Source organism: Anabrus simplex, chromosome 8, assembly GCF_040414725.1.
Source record: "Anabrus simplex isolate iqAnaSimp1 chromosome 8, ASM4041472v1, whole genome shotgun sequence".
Lineage (NCBI taxonomy): Eukaryota > Metazoa > Arthropoda > Insecta > Orthoptera > Tettigoniidae > Anabrus > Anabrus simplex.
Genome location: NC_090272.1, coordinates 208,726,831 through 208,742,342, shown reverse-complemented (window position 1 = coordinate 208,742,342; position 15,512 = coordinate 208,726,831). Strand labels below are relative to the sequence as shown.

The following is a 15,512-nucleotide window of genomic DNA, read 5'->3' as shown; positions in this document are numbered from 1 at the left end:
ATGTGATGTGTGGCCTCTGAAGAAGCCTGGTGCAGGTCTTTCTAATTAACCTGCGCGTCTGAGTGTGATGATGATGATGATGATGATGATGATGATGATGATAATAAGCAAGAGTACCAAGGTTTATGCTCAAGGCTTAATGTCTCCATCCGACGGAATAATCACCATCGTCAGGTTTGGAATTGAACCCAGACTTTTGGCACGCAATCATGTAATGAAAAATTGTATATCACCACTTCTCCTACCCTGCCGGCCAACATTCTGATGGTGACATTTGTTTTTACCAAAGGGAGTTCAACCAGCTAACCACGATGTCAGATCATACGGACCTGATGCCTTAACTATCATGACCACGAGGCGGGCTGTCAATATTGATGAAATGATGAGACTCAATAACTAACTTTACTTCGGTTGAAATAAGACAGAATGTAATAGAGTCTGGATGTTTAGGCTTTAATAGGTTAGCATGGAAACTAATTTTCCTATTAGGATGTGTCGTGTGGCCCATTCATCCATAATGTAACGCGAGTAACATAAATTCCAGGGGTTCTAAAACGCTGGACCCCTACTGTTTATGCAAATCTCATAGCAGAACTGTTGTGCAGTTAGAGTGAATTAATTACTCACCCGAGCTTTAGTAATGAACTTATCTTGAATACATAACACCAGTCCCAGAGCCAGAGGTATTAACAAGAAGTGTCTAAAATCCCCAGCTCGAGCTCGGGCTTCTTTTGACCGAAGGCTGCTATGATGACCAAGCAGCCGGTCTAAAATGCAATAGGGCGTAAGGAATAGCTCAACGAGTATTTAAAAATGGCTTTGTGAATCAGTTTTTAGTGTGTGTGTGTGTGTGTGGTCATTTTTATCTCTGTATTTGTTCTTGAAGTCGTTTTAGTGACCTTTGGGATCAAGAGTTGAACGGAAATGAAGCTGAAGGTCGTCATTTGTTTATGTACCTCTTTGCGTTCTCTCGTTCTCAATGATTAACACTGTTGTTGTTTTTGTTGCAGGTGAACCCTGGCAGCAAGGCAGCGCAGAAAGGAATACGAGAAGGAGACGTAATCTCGTCTATTAACGGCCAATCCACACGCACAATCACCAACAGCGACGCGCATGCGCTGCTGAGGAACGCCGGTCAGACACTACACCTTGGCCTAAATGAGTGAGTATAATACCAAACAACCACTAGTTTTCAATTTCTTAACTAAAACAGTACATTCTGAATCTGCCTGCTTATCAGTGATCTCGTCTAACTCATTTGTACGTAGGATCAGAAGATCTATTTGTTCTGGCAAATTACGAATGTATTCGCTTTCTTAACTGTGTAATAATCGCAATAAATAATAATATTTGAAATAACTAAATTTATGACAAATATCAAACCTGCTCCACCTGAACTTACCATTGATCTGAATACAATTGCAAGAGTAAAGGAATTTCAGTACTTAGGTGACTGGATTACTGAAAATAGCAATGAGAATAAACCAACAGCTTCAAGAATTCAGAAAATGGAAATTGCTTTCCAACACACAAAGAATGTTTATAACCCAAAAAAATGCTTGCCCTGGAACAGTTAAATTCGTCATTATTTATGTTCCGAGGTATCTGTGGAACAGCAGAGGTGAAAGAAGGTGCCGGGGTGAATGGGTCTAACTACAAGGCCGAGATATGAATTAAAATTTAATTAAAGGTTATATTTTCGAAAATAGCAAAACTTAACAATTTCCACATAGAATTTCAAAATTTAACAAATAACAAGAAGTCAACAAATAACCGACAATCAGGTACAAGAGCAGGAAAAGCCAAGATTTAGAGACCATTTAACAATATGGACTTCAAGCCCCAATTTTTACCATTTCTGAGCTCTCAGCTCACAAACACATATTTACCAAAGGGCAGAAAACCCCTAATAACATGGAGCACTTGCTCCCACCGAGCAAATGTCAAGCCTCCTAGAGGCACATATCCAAATACATAAAAGAGCTGACCCGCTCTCAGTTTTCCAAGCCTATTAAGGGCAATACCAGGCTTTACACTAAATTGCCATCAAAGCACAACTTACACAAAATAAAACGGGGGTATCTTATACCCAACCTACTGGGTCTTACTAGAAAAAGAATAGGTTAAGTAAATGGCCCAAAATGCAAAGATGAATGGAGGCGTGATTTCGCACTCCTACATGAAACTTATTAAAACCTAAGAGGCACCAGCCCGATGAAACAGGGGCTATTCCCAAACGATGGAGTTGACTCGTATAATAAATAAATTTAACACATGAAGGAAGAGTAGAAAATCGGTTACGAAAATGTAGTCACCTCAAATCAAAATGAAGGGGAGCTCGAGAGGGTAAGGCACTCTCTATCCCCGATTTACAGTTAAAGATATACGAAGTTTTTACATAAACTGGAAGAAATTTACATGTTTATAGAGAAAGGTTACATAGTAAAGGTTTCGGACCTTCCCCGCGGGTTAAACTGCTGAGCTAGCAAGAAATAAAGATGTTAAGCGGCCATTACCTTACTGAAGAACCACTGCGTGGAGAAAGAGGCGCTTCCCGCCTCCTGTTACACGTCCATACACTAAGTTAGATGTTGATGAAGTGGCCGAGAGACAAGAAAATCAGCATTTTTTATACACTCGGGGAAAATTCGAGACCTTTCATGAATGATGAATACACACCCACGGAGTTTTATTGGTTAACATCAAAAGGCACACAAAATCTAAGAAGAAATACGGGATTGGCTGAACATTAATTACAGAAATTATTGATTGGTTAACTTCGAAACTGGCGGAAGGAAAAGATAAATATTGCCAACCCAAGAATGAATGAACAAAATTTAGTAAAGAAAAAACTTATGAGTACAAAATTTCTTCAAGCAAGTTACTTCACTTCGCACCAGGGTGCATGATCATAGTTTTTTTTTTTTTTTTTTGGTAGAGACATCTATGAGAGAATGTCCACACTTCTTGATAAATAGTAAACAAAAACAAGTCGAAATTCACACAGTGACATCTTCAGAGGAAAAATTTAAGTAGATCCAGTTTTAAGTTCACAGGTTCTCCTGTAGAGGAGTACTTTAAGGCGGAAAATTCAAATGTGCGGCGTAGAGGTGTACCAGCCAGTACAATTTAACAGTAGTTAAACCTGAAATTCTTTATGCTCAAAAACGCTCAATTTATATCATAATTTTTAAAGGGAAAATTAGAGACTATAAAAAGGTATATCACAAGCAAAATACTAGGGCCAAGTATAAAAAATGGAATGCATTACCCCAAACCTAATTTGGAAATTCTTTCTTGTTTTGGTAGGGTCTGCCTGGCCGAGGCGGTAAAGGCGTGCTCGGTTCGCCCGGAAGGACGTGGGTTCGAATCCCCGTCAGGAAGTCGTAGAAATTTAAGAAACGAGATTTCCACTTCCGGAGGTGCATATGGCCGTGAGACTCACTCAGCCTACACGAAAAATGAGTACCAGGTTAATTCCTGGGGGCAAAGGCGGCCGGGCGTAGAGCTAACCACTCTACCCCATCACATGCCGAGGTTAACAATGGTGGAAGCCTTTACCTTCCACTCCTCCAAGGGCCTTCATTGCCTGTACGGGGGTGACTTTGCTTTTGCTTTTTCTTCTTTTGGTACCGCTTCTTCCCACAGCTGTGGAGTCGCGGGTGCGAACTGCGTCACACATATGTGGATATGGCCTTGTTTTACGGCCGGATGCACTTCCTGATGCCAACCCTGTAAGGAGAGATGTAATCACTCTTGCCTGTTTTTTTTTTTTTTTTTTTTTTTTTTTGGCTAGATGCTTTACGTCGCACCGACACAGATAGGTCTTATGGCGACGATGGGACAGGGAAGGACTAGGAGTGGGAAGGAAGCGACCGTGGTATTAATTAAGGTACAGCCCCAGTATTTGCCAGGTGTGAAAATGGAAAACCACGGAAAACCATTTTCAGGGCTTCCGACAGTGGGGTTTGAACCTACTATCTCCCGAATACTGGATACTGGCCGCACTTAAGCGACTGCAGCTATCGAGCTCGGCCTTGCGTGTTTATGTGGTGGTTGGTAGTGTAGTGTGATGTCTGAATATGATGAGGATAGTGTTGGGAAGGACACATATACCCAGTCCCCGAGACAGAAGAATTAATCAGAAGCGATTAAAATTCCTGACCCGACCAGAAATCGAACGTGGGACCCTCTGAACCGAAGGCCCGTACGAAACCCATTTCGAAAATATAATTAAAAATATCTGAACTTACTGATACAATGAGACTCCGACCAATTCAATTTATAAGACATTTGGAAAGAATGAATACCAGCAGATTTACTTATCGAATACACATATTTTTGCAAATCAAACGTGCGAGATCGAAATGGTATAAGCAAGTAGAGAAAGACCTCACTGAATTAGGAATGCCAAATCTGAAGGATAGAAATTTAATCGAGAAAATTGTTCACGCAAGGGGATTTGACTAAGACGAGAACAACCCAACACGACGCACTTGGCCACAGAGGAACCGAAATTAAACAATCGATGAAAGTGAAGAACTACTGAGCAAGGAGGAAAGCTCAACAAATGTTGATTCCGCGTGGTCCTAAGTGACCCCTTCGCGCAGAATAATAATAATATTAGCCTAATAATATGCTTGGTATAATTAATTCAAAGAATGTCAAAATCAGCTGGTTGGAGGAAATAAAGCAGTACTTAAAAGAAATGAACACCACAGAAGATACCATCAGGGATCGTAAGGTTTTTGGAACTCTGGTTGCAAACAACACTTTCACGGAAAAGGCTAAAAGAACCACAGGGAAACAATGGACGGAAGAACGCAAGAAACAGCATAGCGAGTTCATGAAGAGATTCTGGGAGGAGAAGAAGAAAGGAAAACCATCATCAAGCTAACAAGTTCCAACGTGCTCTGTAAACAGGCGTAACGAAGACACAAGAAGAATGTGGCTGTAACGGTCGAGTGAGGAGGTTGGCCGGCATTAATGCCAACGGGATATGATAATTACGGCGCAGTTGCGATAATGTAGATGGGTCCAGCCGCAGGGAGGATATTATCGCCGGAGAGCTGTCGATGCTCGCAATTAGGAAGCTCCTAGAAGAAGCTGGAAGCTCATAAATGCCGGATATTTATGCAGTAATAGGTTAGAATGCGAATGAATTTGTCGTCTAGCCCACTCTTACGTGATGTAGGGGGAGTAACATAACTTCCAGGAGTTCTAATGGCCAGACCCTACGGAACTCTTGTCCTGGCTTGAGTATACTTATTTGCCTCAGTAAGTTTGCAGATGGGCAGACATTCTAATATTTAATTTTAAAATGTTAAACTAAATTCTTTATTGAAATCCAGGAGGGAAAGTAAATGAGGATTATCAGTTTGCGAATTTATTATTTCATAAGTGAACTTCACCAAATCTTTCTGCCTTCGATCTTTTAAACTCACCATTTCTAAATTTAGCAGAAGCTCGTTATACGAAATCCTATGTGGATTTTCAGTTATTATGTACACATGTCAGGTATTTCTTTCACACACTTTTGAATTGATATACATGCATTTTTCACATGCTCGCGCATTCCATTTACGGCCTGAACATGACCACGACCTGACAACTTAATACACTCTTTCATATTTTTAAATCGCTTCGCCTTTCTTATCACAAATCTTAAAGTTGTACATGCTTCGGCGACCAGCTTCTGTACCTGAGGAGTGAATGTAAGCTCCCGGTCCAATAATATTCCGAGGTCTTTCCATTCTGTTACGGCTGTCAGGTCATCGCACCCTAACTTGTAAGTGAAGAGGGTGAGTGCTTTACTACGAGCGAACGACATGGATAAACACTTTGGAATGTTTAGATAAAATGTATTTTCTCTTGTCCAGTCCGTTATATTATTTAGGACTAACTGAAGATGTTTGTAGCCGTCAATGGTTGAAATAGCTTTGAATAATTACAAGGCATCAACAAATAGCAGACAATCAGAATAATTCGTAGGAACATTGATAAATGCAAGAACTATTGACGGGCACAAATTAAGCCTTTGAGTTACTCCTGATTAAAGTGATTAGTAAGTTTACCTCGTTAATTAAGCGGGAATCACAAAATGACGGGATTTTTGGGGACTACATAGACAAAATCTGAACCAGTAAATGAGGAAAACAATAAAAATATTACACTAGAATATTCATGAGTACTGGAGTGTACAACCACTTTGTAACATGTATGGAGACCCCTGGAATCCGTTTAGCAATTTATACAATGATGTGTCTAATGGCCTGGGGGGTGGGGGGTCATCTAAAAATTTACGTCACGTAATTAGTGATACAAAATTGGTGACGCCATGTAATGCAGCAACCGTGCAGACTGTGAAGTGAATTAGTGATGGATGACAATGACCGAGAGCTCGGAGACGGGCGTTGGAGTACAGGTGGTCAATGTGATTTTTCAGGCTGTGACGTGAAGTGTTGATGGATGGCCATGACTGAACGACATGTAGAAGGCTCTTTTATCAGAGAGGCCTCATCTCATCACACTCTAGAAAACGGATTATTTCATTCGTCGTAGCTTATAGGTCCTGACTCACTTTCTCCCTTTCGATACGCTGAATCCTACACTTGTCCACTCCCCATTCCATACAGATGTATCCCGGAAACGATGTGTTAGGTGCAAATAAATTAATCGTTATCTACTTCAATTTCATTTATTGAAAGACATATTTATCTTCTTCTTCTTTTCTTAACGTTTTTCCCACACCTGTGGGGTCGCGGGTGCGAACTGCTCGCACATGTGGATTTGGTCCTGTTTCACGGCCGGATGCCCTTCCTGACGCCAACCCTATATGGAGGGATGTAATCACTATTACGAGTTTCTGTGGTGATTGGTAGTGTAGTGTGTTGTGTGGATATGAAGAGGAGAGTGTTGAGACAGACACAAACACCAAGTCCCCGAGCCAGAAGAATTAATCAGAAGTGATTAAAATCCCCGACCCAGCAGGGAATCGAACTCGGGACCCTCTGAACCGAAGGTCAGTACGCTGACCATTCAGCCAACGAGTCGGACTGAAATACATATTTATGATCATTTGATTATCCCAGAGGTAAATAATTTGAAACTAATTCTTTTATAATTAGCGGTACGGTGTACCGGCCCAAATTAAGCCCTACCTGAAGCACTCATCTACTTCTTAAGTGCGGCCAGTATCCAGTATTCGGGAGATATTAGGTTCGAACCCCACTATTGGCAGCCCTGAAAATGGTTTTCCGTGATTTCCCATTTTCACACCAGGCAAATGCTGCGGCTATACCTTAATCAAGGCCACGTCCGCTTCCTTCCCACTCCTAGCCATTTCCTGTCCCATCGTCGCCATAAGACCTATCTGTGTCGGTGCGACGTAAAGCAACTAGCATCTACTTCTAAAAAAGCCCGAAAAAAGACTCGCGCACAAGTAAGGGCGTATTAACAAACTTTAAGCTAATATTATCATGGAATAACAGGGGAATGAGTTTGCAATTGTAATTGCTTTCGTAATTTGTATATAGTACTGTAGAGAGTTAAGCACTCTTTATATAATTTCACTTTGTTCTAGGAGCACGGTCATAAAGCTCTAATATTCACAAGATCCCTCGTCCTAGATTACATCTTGCTGATTGAAGTTTTAAACTGTTTACAGTACATTTCCGCTTTTGTACGTTAAATGGTTTTAATATGCGCCGTACCTTGCTTCCTTCCCAGCAAAGGCAAGTAGGAAATACAATTTAACTTTCCTAACAACGCAAGGGGGAGTCGGAGCTACGTCCTTTATTCATGAAGAAAAGAAGTTATGATGAGCATTTTAAATCAGTTTGTGTTTACTTCAACCGCAGTTACGTTATCAGGGACTCCATCTGAGTCCAAACGAGGCTCCTGTATCTCCTAACAGCCGTCTGCCTCATTCAGTTCTCTTGGCAGCTGTACTAACGTTTTGCGAGTATTTATAGAGGGCTGTGAGTAGATGAACAGTTCACTGCCCTCTGGGGATAGGGGTAGAGTACATTCTTGCCTATCTTTAAGGGGAGACATGAGTGAAATTTGGAACTTCTACAATTTATCACGTACCACAACAAAATTTAAAACACGTACGTATATTAATAAGCTAGACCACCACACAACATTTTGAAGTTGATTAGTTAATTTGCTACAAAGTTATTAACAAATAACTAGAAGACCCGTGCTGCTCCGTAGCTTTCGTTATAAACAAGTCAGATAACTGGTCTTGATATGCCTGTTGTATTCACGTTTAAAAACTTCATATTAATTCCGTATTGAACTGTCTGAAGTTCTCTCATGTTCTTGTTTAGTACTGGAAGTTGTTACGCCTTTTGACTGGTTACGCCATTTTTAACCAATAGAAAAATAGTTTCTTAATTCTTGTACCTGTTACTCTAATGCTCAGTGGATGTTCAGCAAGAAAACCTTTTATACATGTGTTCTTACAAAATAAAAACAAATTCTCTTGGACTTTTATGATAGTGAAGCATTGGTTTTTCGTCCTCGGCTCAATTTAATCTGCTCGCACATGGTTTTAATGTTTTTAGATTCAGAGGACTTTTGTCAAGAGGACGTATATTCAAAATTTTTCAATCAGTCAATACTGATCTGCATTTAGGGCAGTCACCCAGGTGGCAGATTCCCTATCTGTTGTTTTCCTAGCCTTTTCCTAAATGATTTCAAAGAAATTGGAAATTTATTGAACGTCTCCCTTGGTAAGTTATTCCAATCCATAACTCCCCTTCCTATAAATGAATATTTGCCCCAGTCTGTCCTCTTGAATTCCAACTTTATCTTCATATTGTGATCTTTCCTACTTTTATAAACGCCATTCAAACTTATTCGTCTACTAATGTCATTCCACGCCATCTCTCCGCTGACAGCTCGGAACATACCACTTAGTCGAGCAGCTCTTCTTCTTTCTCTCAATTCTTCCCAACCCAAACTTTGCAACATTTTTGTAACGCTACTCTTTTGTCGGAAATCACCCAGAACAACTCGAGCTGCTTTTCTTTGGATTTTTTCCAGTTCTTGAATCAGGTAATCCTGGTGAGGGTCCCATACACTGGAACTATACTCTAGTTGGGGTCTTACCAGAGACTTGTATGCCCTCTTCTTTACATCCTTACTACAACTCCTAAACACCCTCATAACCATGTGCAGAGATCTGTACCCTTTATTTACAATCCGATTTATGAGATTACCCCAATGAAGATCTACCCTTATATTAACACCTAGATACTTACAATGATCCCCAAAAGGAACTTTCACCCCATCAACGCAGTAATTAAAACTGACAGGACTTTTCCTAGTTGTGAAACTCACAACCTGACTTTTAACCCCGTTTATCAACATACCATTGCCTGCTGTCCATCTCACAACATTTTCGAGGTCACGCTGCAGTTGCTCACAATCTTGTAACTTATTTATCACTCTATAGAGAATAACATCATCCGCAAAAAGCCTTATCTCCGATTCCACTCCTTTACTCATATCATTTATATATATATATATATATATAAGAAAACATAAAGGTCCGATAATACTGCCTTGAGGAATTCCCCTATTAATTATTACAGGGTCAGATAAAGCTTCACCTGCTCTAATTCTCTGAGATCCATTTTCTAGAAATATAGCAACCCATTCAGTCACTCTTTTGTCTAGTCCAATTGCACTCATTTTTGCCAGTAGTGGTGCTATTTTTAGGTTTAGGTCATAAGTTAATGTTTATGAATCTTGTTTTTAATTCGGTTTTGTCATTTTTGTAAAATTTGTGTATGTTTTATGCATTGTTTATTGTAACCTCGTCAATGTATATTTTTCTTATTTTTGGCTGATGATGACGCACACCAGCATCGAAACCGGTACTAAGTATAATAAAATGTTATAATTTATCTTATAACATTGTATGGTATTGAATAGGTGGACCTCTCTTGTTTCCATTACATGCCTGTTGTAGTCATATTGTTTTGTCTGCCCTTTCCAATAGTTATATGAACATTTAATATCGGCAATATCGTTTATAACACTTCTTTACATACAATATACAATATATTCGCCGTGCTTCGACCGTTCGGCCGTACCTGGATCCTAAAATTTTCAAACCATCTTATAATCAATGAAAATTCCTTAATAATTAGCCAGGTAGTCATAATTTTAAACCAGGCAAATGCTGGGGCTGTACCTTAATTAAGGCCACGGCCGCTTCCTTCCAACTCCTAGGCCTTTCCTATCCTATCGTCGCCATAAGACCTATCTGTGTCGGTGCGACGTAAAGCCCCTAGCAAAAAAAAATAATTTTAAACCTAGTAAATATTTTCATGGGGATACAGTGAACTTTTAGCCATGAGTAAGGTATACAATTGTTTTTTTCAATGTCAACTGTTTTCCAAGAACATAGCAGGAGTACAAGTACTCACTCAATTATTCTGATTTGCGTTGTATATTTTTATATACGTACTTAACTTCCCGCAACCGTGACAAATTCTAGACCTTCAAAAACAGTCTCCACTCTACTTTGGCGTTCGACCGCAGCGCATGACCTTGAATGTGCCGCGCTGATCACCAGGAGCTGGCGGCTTTCTACTACAAATCTATTCGTCTGCGACTTCTAGTTATTTTTGAACTTCGTATATTAATTGATAGTGTTGTGACTTTGTGCATACAGAATGTGGTGTCGTGTCTTTGTGCCTATCAAAGTGTGAAACTGACCTCCAATATTCATAAACATTGTACATCTTTTTACGGCTGATGATGACCTGGACTAAGGTCGAAACCGGTCCCATTTAAATAGGAATGTGATTACTGCATTTCCTTCTTTTAAGTATTGAATAGGTTGAACCTCCTTTTCAATTATTTAATTTTTAACAACTTTAAGGTATACAATCTCATAATAGTTTGAGAATGATTATTCCATTCGTGATAATTTCACATGCCCTGATTCAGTTTCCCATTTCTATTCACTGAATACTACACTTGTCGACTCCAAATTCCAGACAGAGGTCTGTCGAAAACGTTTCTTTGTTTTGCAACTGTCATTACGTCGCACCAACACAGATACGTTTTACGGCGACGATGGGATTGGAAAGGCCTAGGAATAGGGAGGAAGTGACCGTGGCCTTAATTAAGGTACAGTCCCAACATTAGTCTGTTGTGAAAATGGGAAACCACGGAAAATCACCTTCATTTCTTGAAAGATATTTATTATAATTTGATTTCCCCAAAGTAAAATTTGATAATTATTTTAGTGACGATACAGTCGAGTGCACCAAAAATTACCGACAATGAAATATTTAATTGTATACATTCTGGAAACGTCAGGATATTCGTAAATGGTGAGTAGTTGCTGCCTGAAGGGGTGATAGCTGGAATCCTTGTCGCCTCTAGAGTATGTTCACCACATTTGAAAGAAAAAGATTTTGAATTAAAACTAACTTCTTCGATTGTCAGTTTTTGTGTATTCGAGTGTACAGGGAGTCCGCAGAAGCTGGGAATCTAGTTCAGCTACTTGCCGCTGATGCGTAATGAGAGCGTGACCTGTCAGATATAGCGTGCATCATTTGCAGCTCGCCAAGTCCTGCATTTCTCTTCCCCCGCTTAAACAAGTAACTCTTCGGCAAGTGATAGTACAGCTTAGCTGGAGTAAGTCATAGTGAAGGAAATGCAAGTAGAGGCCATGAAGACTCTTGCCTTCGACTGTCCTTAACTTCGTCTCTGAGTGGGATGGAAGCTGGCTCCTTGTCTGAAAGATGACGGTAATGGCCATTGGTTCAGAGGGCTCTGGGTTTGATTCCAGGCTGGGGCGGTGATTTTAATCGTAAATGATTATTTATTCCGTTGGTTTGGGGACTGGGTTTTTTCTGCTGTCCCCAACATCCCTGCAACGTATATGCCATACACGAGAGATGCCGTCCACCCTCGTCGGAGGAGTTGCCTTACAAGGGCTACGCTAGGTTAACAGTCTCTCCCTCTCTCTCTTATTCTTATTATTCTTATTCCTATTCTTCTTAGGATCGTGATCTCCGAGGGATCTATTGTTCAGTCTTCTCTATCTCTTGTGGTCCTCGGCCAGACCTCCTGAACCAGAGAGTTTCAGTCCAGTTATATTCTTGGTATAATAATAACAATAATAATAATAATAATAATAATAATAATAATAATAATAATAATAATAATAATAATGGCGTGTGTCCTCCGAAGAGGCTTAGTGGAGTTCCTTCGAGTTGACGCCGTGTAGGCAACCTGCGCGGCTGTGAGGATGGAGCCGTTGCTGTGTTGAATTCTAATGGTGAAGAGTCCTACACACTCAGCCCCCGAGCCATCTGAATGAACCAATGCAGGTTAAAATCCGCGATCCTGCCGGGAATCGATCCAGGGTCCCACTGGACCAAGAGCCAGCATGCTAACCAGTTAGCCATGGAGCCGAACTATATTCATGGTAATGTTTGACCATGGAGGGGGAGGAACTCATCCACGACCTTTCTTGCCGGGAACATCTCCAAGAATGATAACATTTCGTATCCTGTGATTCCCACATTGCACAGTGTATCCAGAAAACCCCCATGAAATAATCTGGTATTCATTTTTATTGTAATCTGAGTGAAACTCAGAGCCACGTATCTTCCCGGAAGTGTAAATTTCGGTTCTAAAAGTTCGACTTCCAGATGGGGATTCGAACCCACTTCCTTCAGTGTGAACCGAGCACGCCTTTACTGCGTCGGCTACGCAGCCCGAGAATAAGTAATTGGGAGCAACAGTAACATGGGTGTCGCAAAACTGACAACGTCGTACTAGCATATGAGAAGAAACAGTTACGATAAACTACCCCCCTCAACTGTTAACAGATTTTTAGAGACGCTGCAATAGTGAAAATTTCCTTCGACGAGAATTATTTATCACTACGAAGCTCTCTCATCCGACTAAATCAGAATACGACGTGGGACCCTAGGTGAGCCTAGAATTGCTTCAACGTACTAATGGCAGGTTCCTCACTATCGTCTTCACCCTCAAACCTACCGAATGAACCTCTCTTGGCTTTCTACTATCCCAAATGGATTCAGATTTACGAGGCCTACAATCTATGTTCACGTCCTTCATGGCCTTTCCCCTTACCTTAGCCGATTTACTTTCTATGAACGCTCTTTTATAGTGGTACTTTCTTTCTCCAACACACAGATGACTTGTGGATATCTTAGAGTCCATACCTGACATTTCTATAATAGCACTGAACATTTCATTCCCTTATACTCTAAAGAAATTTGATTTAAGCTTGAAAATAAGAGATGTACACTCGCTAGGCATATCTATCAGAAGAGGGCGTTTACAGGCCCACGCGCTGGACATTTAAAACCTGCGGTAGACGTTTAAAAATATGGGAGTACGGAAAAAATATCGCTAATCGTTCCGCAAAGGCCAGAGATGTATCTATGATGGAAAATCATAAAATCGATCTTTTGATAATTTTTGCCTAAATTTCACACCCCGTGTCCCATAAGAGAGAGTTGTCCACCACCACCACCACCACCACCACCACCAGAACCACAACTACCAGAACCACAACCACCACTGCTACCAGTCACATAGAGGAGCTTGCGACTAGGCAGGACAAACTTTAAAATGATGATGATTATGATTAGGGGAAGGATTTTAAGGTGGAGAGTATGGCAAGAAAAGGGGGGGGGGGGTTCTGAAAATACATACAAAACGGTGCATGAAAGGTGTTGATGAAATCACTTCCGCAGTTTCCTTGCAAATCAAATGCTTCATATGTTTACCTTGTGGACTGGATTAATGCCATGGCAAGATCCGCACTGAACTGCAGATTCTGCAGCGAAGGCGTGTATCAGAGTAGTTTGCTTAGGTTTCGACTTGCAAATTTCAATGTTCTTTACATGTCTGCTGTGCTGGGTGTGTGGTTTATTCTGCAATATTTACTTCGCAGATGGCACGGCGATGAATGATGCCATCAATTTCGATAAATTGCATCTTGATGTCTTCTGAAAGTACAAACAACTTCTCCTTCTTATCCTTCGGCATAATTTTGTGTTGTGAAAAATATCTTCTGGTCCGGATTTGTAAATCACTAACACGGGCAACAAGAGAGTACACAGTCGATAGGTCGAGCTGTTAAATGCATGCCAATACTAACTGAACTTGATATGAACTGTTGCTGCATAATTGTTTAAATTTTAATTTGATTTCACAGCTGCAGGTTGGCAGGGATATGAATTTCTGATGATTGCCATAAATTATCTTTTAATATTTATTTATTGGCTTCTGATTAAGGCGACACTCCAGAGATAAAAATCGGTATTTTGGTCAGTTTAGTGAATGTTTTTTATGACTGAAATTGAAAGAATTGGGTTTCTTTTTTCTTGTTACGAAGTTATTCGGCTGAATTCAAACAATCTATCACTGTAATAATTCTTTGTTTGCCAATCATAATTTTACATTTAAATCCCATTTTTCTCCCATAATATTCTGCCAAATGTAACAACATTTGTATGATATATGTATCACAGCTATATTAAGAAATCTAAGTATGGAATAGTTGATTGCAGAATTTTTTCAAGTAGTTGGGATTTTTAAGTCCAAAATTTGAGAACGTAAACATTACACAAATTTTAGTACGATATATCTCCTTATGTAAATTATGTACAGAAAACTCGATACGTAGTGCTTTTAAAAGAAACATTATCTACATAATAACGAATTTACATTAACATGTTAATTAAATTTCATGGAAAAGATGGAATTAAACATTTCCAAAATAATATTTTGGAAAACTATTAATTGTATATGAAGGAAATGTTCGTGATATCTCTACTTTTATGTAGGTGACATTCCCACAAAGTTTCGTGAAAATCCATGTATTTGGTCAAAATATCTTCTTATCTCCAGAGTGTCACCTTGAACACAATTTCAAAAATCTCTCCAAGAAGAGAAGAAATTCTATATAATCTTTTAAAAACACTTACAACAGTGTGGGAAAAAAGTGCTGAAGCATGCCATAGAAGACAAAAGGTGGCAAAATGTAGTAAACTCTCAAAAAGAATTATACAGTATTTATCTCGCTTCATTTCATGACCCCACATGCATATATTGACCTATCTGTACGAAAATAGCTATATTTTTTGAAAGTCGCTGCGCCTTAAAATCCCCTCACTAATCATGATCATGTTGTCATTAATGCTTTCACGGCCCGTACTTGTAAACATGATACTGTATAGGCTTTCGGGCTTATGCCGTGTCAAGAAAATAAGATGAAACTCTGAACGTTTCGCAGAGAACTGTGCTCTGCGTCCTCAGAAGGAATCTCGACTGTCCACGAGAAAGGCTTCTTTGACACTTTGAATTTGGACGTTATAATAGAAGTGGAAATGGTATGTTCTTTCACCACCAGATGGCCCCCAGAACGTGGCACAACGCTAGCGTTCGAAGCGGAAGCTGACCGAACCATCACAATCAGACTAAGCGGTTCACATGACGTG

At 40.0% G+C, this 15,512-nt stretch overlaps 1 protein-coding gene across 1 annotated transcript in view; it reads left to right on the top strand.

Moving 5' to 3' along the window:
* Nucleotides 1–15,512, top strand: part of CAP (Cbl-associated protein) — an 822,384-nt gene that overhangs the window by 191,500 nt on the left and 615,372 nt on the right. The window contains exon 2 of the mRNA XM_068228905.1: nt 1,011–1,162. Coding sequence (XP_068085006.1) covers nt 1,011–1,162 — 152 coding nt within the window. The remainder of the gene's footprint in view (nt 1–1,010; nt 1,163–15,512) is intronic.